An 8,789-nucleotide genomic window follows, 5' to 3' on the forward strand; every position below is an offset into this window, starting at 1 on the left:
TGAAGTTTCCAGGCTCTTTCTGGCCGGTGCAGTGATTTGGGTTTTTTTGGGGGGTTGGTTGTTTTTTTTTTTTCCTTCTGATTTCCACTCCCCCCCTTCCCCCCCCGCCACTTCCCGGTCTTGCAGCTGCCCAAGGTGCAGCCAGACAAGGGGAGGAGGGTCCCTGCGTGGCCTGCAGCTCCCTCCCTCGCCATTCTTGGGGTGATTTGGGGTTATTTTGGTGTGTCAGTGAGGCAAAGCTGGGCTCTCCGGGGCTGAGGTCAGTGGGACCCGAGGAAGGCCGTGATGGTCTTGAGGCTTTGAAGGGCTTTGCACCGAGCCCTGTCCCCGCTGGAGGGGACGCTGGTGGTGTTCAAGACGAAGGCCTTGCAGCCCTTGCTGTCGTGTGTGCCCGTGTCCCCCCCGGCCCCCGAGGTCTGTCCTTGTCGCAGGGGCTCTGTGCTGCTTTCTGCGTGGGGCCGTGTCCGTGAGTCCTGCAGGGAGCTGTCTGTCCTGGCTTCCCCACCAAAGGGCTGCTCCCCCTGGGGAAGGGGAGAGGGGAGTCGTCCGTGTCCTGCCCCACCGTTGCCTGCCCCGCTGGTGGTGACTCGGCCCTGGGGGTGGCTCGGTTCCCCTTGGGGCTTTCCCCAGCTCGGATCTGGGGCTCAGCGGGGCTTTTGCACCTCTTGGGTGCTGTTTCTTGGTGCCCCCTGCTCTCCCTCCCCCTCCCACACAGGCACGGAGCGGTTCTGGAGAAGGAGCTTTTAATTGAAAAGACAAGAGGAAAGGTCCCATCCAAGCTGGTCTAACCCCTCCCTACCCCCCTCCCCGGCCCCCCCTTCAACAAGTACCCCCCCTCCTCTTCCACCCCCCACTCCCCCCATCTCCATCCCTCTCACCCCTGTCTAATCCCCGCCCCCCCCTCACACCCCCACGTTGGCTGCAAGAGCCCTGCGCTTGCTGGGTGGCATTGGCAAGGAGCTCTGCGCCTGCCTCTTCCTCCGCTTGTCTGCCGTGGCAGGCGGGGATGGTGGCAGGTCCATCCCGGCATCCTCCCACAGCTCCTGGGGCTCCATCCCGATGACGTTGAATATTTCTAGGCTCAGCATGGCGTCGCTGAGCTCGGGGATGCAGTAGTCAGGGGTGAGCATCTCCTCAGGCAGCGAGAGCGAGCTGAAGTCGCGGTGGGGGGTGGCTGCGCCGGTGCCACCAGCGTCCCCGGGCATGGAGCTCCTGCTGGGAGCATGCTGGTTGACGCCCACTCCATCTGGGGAGCAACCAAAGAGCACTAGGGCCTCTTGCAGAGGCACTTTCTCAGACGCTGCAAGTTCACCTACAGGCTCCCCAAGGGCTTGATTGTGGGGGTCAGCACAGGGGCTGGGGGGGACGTCACTGCCTGGGCGTGCCCCCACAGGGGTGGCCATGCCACAGGTGTTGATCTTGGCCAACGGCCCCTCGATGTTCTCGTAGCCGGGGATGGGTGTTGGCATCGCTGGGGGGGCTGGGGCCATCCCTCTCTCCGCTCCGCTGGTGCCAGCAGGGTCCCCAGACATGGGGCTGCTGCTGGGACCATCCTGGCTGACCCCCACTCCATCCAGGGAGCAACTGAAGAGCCTTAGGGCCTCTTCCAGGAGCATCTCCTCGGACACTGCAAGGTCGCCTGCAGTGTCCCCAACGGCTTGGTTGTGGCTGGCAGCGCAGGGGCTGGGGGGGACATCGCTGCCCAGGGGTGCCCCCACAGGGGTGGCCATGCTGGGGATGTTGATCTGTGCCAACTGCCCCTCGCTGTGCTGGTAGCCGGGGATGGACAGTGGCAGCTCCAGAGGGGCTGGGGCCACGCCACTCCTCTGATTTTCACAGGGTGCGAGGTATTGTGGTTGGCCCTGGGGGGTCCCTGGGGCTGTCCAGGCCAGGGGGGCCCCGCAGCCCCCGGGACGCCACAGGGCAGCACCCGGCAGAGAAGCGGCGCCTTGGCCGAGCGTGGCAGTGGCCGGCGGAGGCAGGTGGGTGGTTGTCCACTGGATGCGGAAGACGCGGGGGTCGAAGAGGCAGCCACATGGAGCTCTCTGCAGCCCTGTGTGGGTGAGGGGGAGCCGTGCTGGGGCGGGGGGACTCTCCAGGGGCACCCGCCAAGCCGGCCCCGATGGCCGACATCCCCCAGCTCTGGGCCAGGGGCGTGGGGAGCTTGTGGCCGGGGCGATCCCCACAGGGTGAGCTGCTGTGCCGGTGGGACGGGGTTGCAAATCGGGGAGGAGACTCGCATCTAGGAGGTGAAACGGGAGAGGTGGCCCCAAATATTTGGGGAATTCTCTGCAGATGGGCTTTCCTGGGCACGTGCCGCCCGGGCGAGGGCAAGGATGCTCACCGGGGCTTGCTGAACCCCCATGTGAAAAGTGCCAGGGGAAGGGGTGTGATGGGGATGGGGAAGGTGCCAGAGCAGACTGGGGTGCCATACCTGCTGGTGGTGCCTGGGGGGCCTGGGGTGTCCCCCCTGCCAGGGGTGCCCAGGCTGCAGGGAAGGGCTGCTCCCACGCGGGCAGGCGGCACAGGTTGGCTGAGCCTAAGAGAGAGAGGAGCGATGGCCGGCGGTCACCTCTGCTCTTGCCCCCCAAGAGCATCCCTGGGCTGCAGGGGTTGGGGTCAGTCCCTACCTTGAGGGTAGAAGTTTTTGGGGAGCACGAATGGCTGGAAAAGCTGGGGTGCCGGGGGGCCTCAGGGCCCAGGCAGTGGGAGCTGCACTGGTGGCTGCGCCATGGTCCCTTCTGGCTGTTGGCTGCCAAGGACTCTTTGGCGTCTCCCCGGAAGGAATGCGGGGGCTCCCTGTGTTTTGCCCCACCCCCAAGAGCCTCCCCAGCTCCTCCTGGGGAGGGAAAGGGTTAAGGGAGGCTGGGGTGCCCCCGGGGCCTACAGGCGGCTCTCAGGGTCTGCGGGTGCAAATCCTCTTTGCTTTCAACAGTATTTTTCCGGTGGGGGAAGAAGAACAAGTTGATTCAGCCGAGCCGAGCGGGGACCAAGCTGCAGCCGCAGCCTCCTTGCGCCAGATGGCAAATGCGTTTGCGACTGTTGCCCGTGCTTCTGTTCGCTGCGTTGACCGGAGCGAGGCAGAAATGGGAAAAAGGACCTCGAGGGCGCGAAGGAAGGTCACGCGGTGTCGCTCGGTGGCACGCTTTCCCCCAGCCCTCGCTCCAGTAGTGCTGTCAGGTCTTTTAGTCTCCTGATGGGAAAAGCAGCAGCTCTGGATCCCCCTCGGAGGGGGCGGCGCTTTCCCTGGGTGCGTGACACCCAGGAGGAGACGGTACCCGCCGCCGCGTGCTCCCAGAAAAGGACTGGATTCTGCCCAACGTCCGGTGTCGGGGCGCTGGGGCTGTTTGCGCTCTACGGGACCCCAGGGATGGGGTTAGTACATCCCCTCCTCGTGCTTGGAGGATTCGGCACTAGCAAGGACCCCCTGGTACCAAGGACACAGGCCTCTCGCTCCCGCTGTGTGAACAGTGTGTGGCCTGGGGGAGTCGGGACAACTGCCGTGAACCGGAGGCCAAAGATCTCTCCTGGCCTGTATCCTGTTAATTAAAGACATGGCGCTCTGTTGGTGAGGCACCTCTGGCTGCAAGATTGCGCAAGGCCATCTGCTGCGTAACCTGTGGCAGGGACCGATGCTGGGGGCGTGAAGGCAAGCGCACTTCTAAAACCATAAAACTCCGTTTCATTTCAGAGCGCAGCTGAGCCACCCCGCTCCTCAACACTCTGCCATCTGCACCGCTGTGGCTGGGACCGGGCAGTGCTGCACATCCCAAAGGCCACCAAGTCACACCCGTGTCCCTGCTGCTTTGCCGGGAGCTTCTGCGATGCGAGCGATGTTCTGGGGGCTGATCTCTTGGACTGCAGCTACTCAGTCCCTGACCGGCAGCTGGTCAGGAGGGTTGCGTCCCAGGTGGAATTCCACCTCTCTGACGAGAACCTGGCCAAGGATGCTTTCCTCCTGAAACATGTCCAGAAGAACAAGGGCTTCGTCAGCATCAAACTGCTGACGTCCTTGAAGAAGGTAGGCAGCCCGTTGCGTTGGCCAGCCGGAGTGGGAAGTGGCCTCCACGTGGAGGATGCCTGGGTGTCTGGGTGTGCTCTGGCTGTCTGCGGTGAGGTGCTCGGGGAGGTCCAGGCTCTGCTCAGGCTGCCTGTGTCCCGGCAAAGCGCTGGTGGTGCAGAGCTGGGCCCTGCTGTCTGCCTTCAACGTGCTGCAGCAGTTCTCCACCCAGGGAGGGTGGCTGGGGAAGCGGTGAGGGGTCCTCGAACCCCAAGGCCAGGGCTGGGTTCACCTCTTCTGCCCGTGGTTCCCCCAGGCTGCTTTGAGAGAGGAGAGCTCGTCCTCCGGCGCTGAGGCTCCTTTACATTTGGGTTTGGGGCTTTCTCTTTTCTTTTGTTTTTCATCACGACTAGATGAATGAGCAGCGCAGTTTATTAAAGCAACGGTACAGGTGCTTTTGGATTGCCCGTGATAAATAGACTGTCTGCAAAGCACGTGCAGGTGACAATACCGTTGCCTACAGGCGCGTTAAATGATGAAAGAAAAGAGCTCTAAAGAATTCTAAGTTTCCCAGGGAAGCACTCAGTACAGCCGAGTGTTCAAATCTCACACAATAGGCAACCCTATGGCGGGGGGGAGAGAGGCTCAGCCCATCGACTGATGCCAGAAGTCAGCGATGTCCTCCCGACTTGTCTGTGATGGTGTCTTCCCTGACATTTCTCCTCTCTTAAGCCCTTTTATGTTTTCTGAGTTTTTCGGTGGAGCTTGAGTGACTCTAGTCACACATACCTTTCCTTTCGTATAAAGTTCTCTCGGTTTGCTTTTAAAGGCATACGCTAGAGAAAATTCAGAGCGCGTGCTCAGTGGGGGGCGGTCGCACCTTGGAGGTGGGTAACTTTGGGGGTGGAGGTGTGTTTTGGTATTATAATGAGCAGAGTTCACCTGAAACATGTCCAGAAGAACAAGATGGGCTTCGTCAGCATCAAACTGCTGACGTCCTTGAAGAAGGTAGGCAGCCCATTGCGTTGGCCAGCCGGGGTGGGAAGTGGCCTCCACGTGGAGGATGCCTGGGTGTCTGGGTGTGCTCTGGCTGTCTGCGGTGAGGTGCTCGGGGAGGTCCAGGCTCTGCTCAGGCTGCCTGTGTCCCGGCAAAGCGCTGGTGGTGCAGAGCTGGGCCCTGCTGTCTGCCTTCAACGTGCTGCAGCAGTTCTCCACCCAGGGAGGGTGGCTGGGGAAGCGGTGAGGGGTCCTCAAACCCCAAGCCCAGGGCTGGGTTCACCTCTTCTGCCCGTGGTTCCCCCAGGCTGCTCTGGGAGAGATCATGCCTTAACTAAAAAACTGCAGCGAAGCACTGGTGGTGTGATGTACAGGGAAGCTGTGTCTTCTTGCCATGGTCCGGGAGCACAGGCGACCTTCTCCCACAAATCCTGAAAGGGGGATATTGCCTTGCCATGACCTCAGGTTGATGGGGGTGCAGCCTGCCTCGATGATGGGTTTAGGGTGGTCCCTGCCTGGGGAGACTCACAGTGACACAGTGGCCCCCTCTCTCCCTCAGGTGAAATACCTGACGCATGACTGGTGGCTGACGCTTTACACCCTGCGGTTCTCAGAGCTGCTGGAGGTGAACGAGGAGGGCACCAAAGTGAGGCGGTGGGTGATAACATATGTCCATACATTCTGTATGGTATGTCTAAATATTTGTTGGTTTTAATATTTTGTACCAGCCGTGGAAACTGGTTTGCTGCTAGGTGACTGTAAAAGTGAGATTTGGTAAATAATTATTAGAAATCTTATACTAACACTATGATTGAAAAAAGAGACAGAAGTGTAGCCAAGTAATTAACTAGTAGAGGTAGTTACTCCTAAGTTTTACAGTTCTTTGCTCTTATGACTGGATGTTCCTGTACATTAGATAAGATTAATATTGAAACTGACCATATATGACTGAAACCATGTTAAGCTCCAAGATCAAAGAACAAGGATGACGAACAAGACTTGAAGGTCAGCCAACAGAATTTGAAATGGATCGGTGGTCGCAAAAGCAGCCCTTTGACTCAAATGAAGAACCGTTGCATGTGATCAGATGTAGGCAATACTATGATACTCAGTTACAATAATTTTTATGTATATGTATACTAATCTGATTAATATGTAATTGGTTACTCCATATAACCTGTTTGTGCTGAAGCTGTGGCATGCGTGCTAGGTGGAACTATCCCCCGTGCATCCAGCGCTGCAATAAAGAATGCCTACTTTATAAAACTCCAAAATGAGTCTTAGAGAGTTTCTTCGACTGGCTTTTCGGTATCATGGGTCCCCATGCCCGAGTCCCTGCTGAGTGTCCCCCCCAGCAGACTGCTGCTGGCCTGGGAGCTGCTGCCCCTGGAGCAGGACGTGCTGCTGCTGCTCCAGAAGAATTTCCTCAAGACCATCACGAGGATGTTCAGCCCCTTCGGCACCATCGCCTCCATCCGCATCCTGCGGCCGGGCCGCAAGCTGCCCTCGGATGTGCAGAAATACACGTCAGACTTCCCCGAGCTGCTGAGCAAGCACTGCGCACTGGTGGAGTACAAGAGCCTGGGGAGCGCTTCAGCCTTGAGGAGCCTTGAGGACCTCGGCCACCAGAGCTGTCCGCGTGGCGAGAGCATCAGGGTGGTCCGGCTCTGCGGGAAGGGCTCCAAGAAGACAGCCGGGGCCGAGAGGGAGGTGGCGGAGGAGCTGGTGGACCAGCCGGGTTGGAAAGCGCAGGCGGTGGCCGCGACCTTCCCCAACGGCCTCGGGGACTCCCTGCTCTGCAGCTCCCCGGAGTTGAACGGTGCCCAGGCGCTGCCACCCCTCCTCCTGCACAAGGACCCCGTGGCACCCTCCTGGCCCGGCAGCAACTTCAAGCCCAGCAATTTCAGCAATGCCTTCACTGGATTGCTCCTCGCCAGCAAAGTCTTCCCTCCGCTCGGGACAGGCTTGGGCACAGGCAGCTGCTACGGCCTCTGCTCCAGCACTGAGAGCTCTCGTGGCTGCGGCTGGGGGAGTGGGGTGGGTGCCTGGGCACCCTGGCCCAGCAGCCCCTCTCCAGATGCCAAACCTCTTGCCAGCAATCCTCCGGCAGCGACGTGGGTGCCTGAGCCCCTCGGCCTGCGGGATGCGGTGCTTTGCCTGCCCCACTGTTGTCCCAAAAGTGGGGTCATTCACCCGGTGTGCAAAATGCCAATATAAACACAGAGCAGAGGTATTTTATTCCAGTTCTTGTTTACGCAAAGATGGGGGCTAGGTGGTAATCCGCAAAGCTAGCACCCCTCATGCCTAAACGGGCAAGCAATTTATACAGTTCAGTTATACATATTCAATTTCCAAAGTTCTTCCAAAAACTATTACTGGGAGTCGCTTATCTCGCACAGTTTCCATTGGGCTAAAGTTTCCCTGCTTGGAATTAAAGGTACAGTGTTCTTTTCTTTTACAGCACATGCTCAAGGAGAGTTGGGGGGGTAAGTCTTTTTGGTGTGGAATTGAGTTGGTGGTCATGATCTCCCCCTGCCACCTTTCTTTACCTTTCCTCCAGTTTTCGAAGATTTTTCTGACTTCATGCCTATTAGCAATTATTCAACTTTTTGGCGCCTCCTGGGGTAGGATGTTCCCTTCTTCTCAGTCTTTTAGTTCTTCTTCAGGGGCACAGTTGTTAGCAAGGCATGCATTGGTTATACAAAGGGGATCTTGTTTCACAAGACCTTTGTGGCCTTTTTCGTGTGGCTTAAGTACATAATTTCTTAAGTACATCATTTCCCCCTGTGGTGGGTTGATCCTGGCTGGACGCCAGGTGCCCACCAAAGCCGTTCTATCACTCCCCCTCCTCAGCTGGACAGGGGAGAGAAAATGTAACAAAGAGCTTGTGGGTCGAGATAAGGACAGGAGAGATCACTCACCAATTACCATCACTGGCAAAAGAGACTCCGCTTGGGGAAAATTAACTCAATTTATTACAAATCAACCAGAGTAGGGTAATGAGAAATAAACCCAAATCTCAGAACACCTTCCCTCCACCCCTCCCTTCTTCCTGGGCACAACTTCACTCCCGGATTCCCTACCAACCCCCCCCAGTGGCACAGGGGGACGGGCAATGGGGTTTACGGTCAGTTCATCACACGTTATTTTCTGCCGCTTCATCCTCCTCGGGGGAAGGACTCATCACATTCTTCCCCTGCTCCAGCGTGGGGTCCCTCCCACGGGAGACAGTCCTCCATGAACTTCTCCAACATGGGTCCCTCCCACGGGCTGCAGTTCTTCACGAACTGCTCCAGCATGGGTCCTTTCCACGGTGTGTAGTCCTTCAGGAGCACACTGCTCCAGCGTGGGTCCCCCGTGGGGTCACAAGTCCTGCCAGAAAAACTGCTCCAACGTGGGCTCCTCTCTCCACAGATCCGCAGGTCCTGCCAGGAGCCTGCTGCAGCGCGGGCTTCCCACAGGGTCACAGCCTCCTGCGGGAACCCACCTGCTCCGGCATGGGGTCCTCCACGGGCTGCAGGTGGATATCTGCTCCACCGTGGACCTCCATGGGCTGCAGGAGGACAGCCTGCCTCACCATGGTCTTCCCCATGGGCTGCAGGGGAATCTCTGCTCCGGCGCCTGGAGCATCTCCTCCCCCTCCTTCTTCACTGACCTGGGGGTCTGCAGGGTTGTTTCTCTTACATGGTCTCACTCCTCTCTCGGGCTGCCATTTCTGTCTGTCCCAGCAACTTTTTTTTCCTTCTTAAATATGTTATCACAGAGGTGCTGCCTTGGCCGGCGGCAGGTCCGT

General features: G+C 58.7%; 1 protein-coding gene across 1 annotated transcript; it reads left to right on the forward strand.

Annotated features, from left to right (window-relative positions):
- Window positions 1–3,811: 3,811 nt before the first annotated feature.
- On the forward strand, window positions 3,812–7,354 carry LOC138684169 (la-related protein 6-like; the record flags this gene model as incomplete). The annotated part of the gene is made up of 3 exons (XM_069777880.1): window positions 3,812–4,021; window positions 5,556–5,650; window positions 6,283–7,354. Coding segments are annotated over 3 exons (1,236 nt in total), but the record flags the coding sequence as incomplete, so codon positions are not given.
- Window positions 7,355–8,789: the final 1,435 nt, after the last annotated feature.

The sequence above is a fragment of the Haliaeetus albicilla genome, unplaced genomic scaffold, assembly GCF_947461875.1.
Source record: "Haliaeetus albicilla unplaced genomic scaffold, bHalAlb1.1 scaffold_112, whole genome shotgun sequence".
NCBI lineage: Eukaryota > Metazoa > Chordata > Aves > Accipitriformes > Accipitridae > Haliaeetus > Haliaeetus albicilla.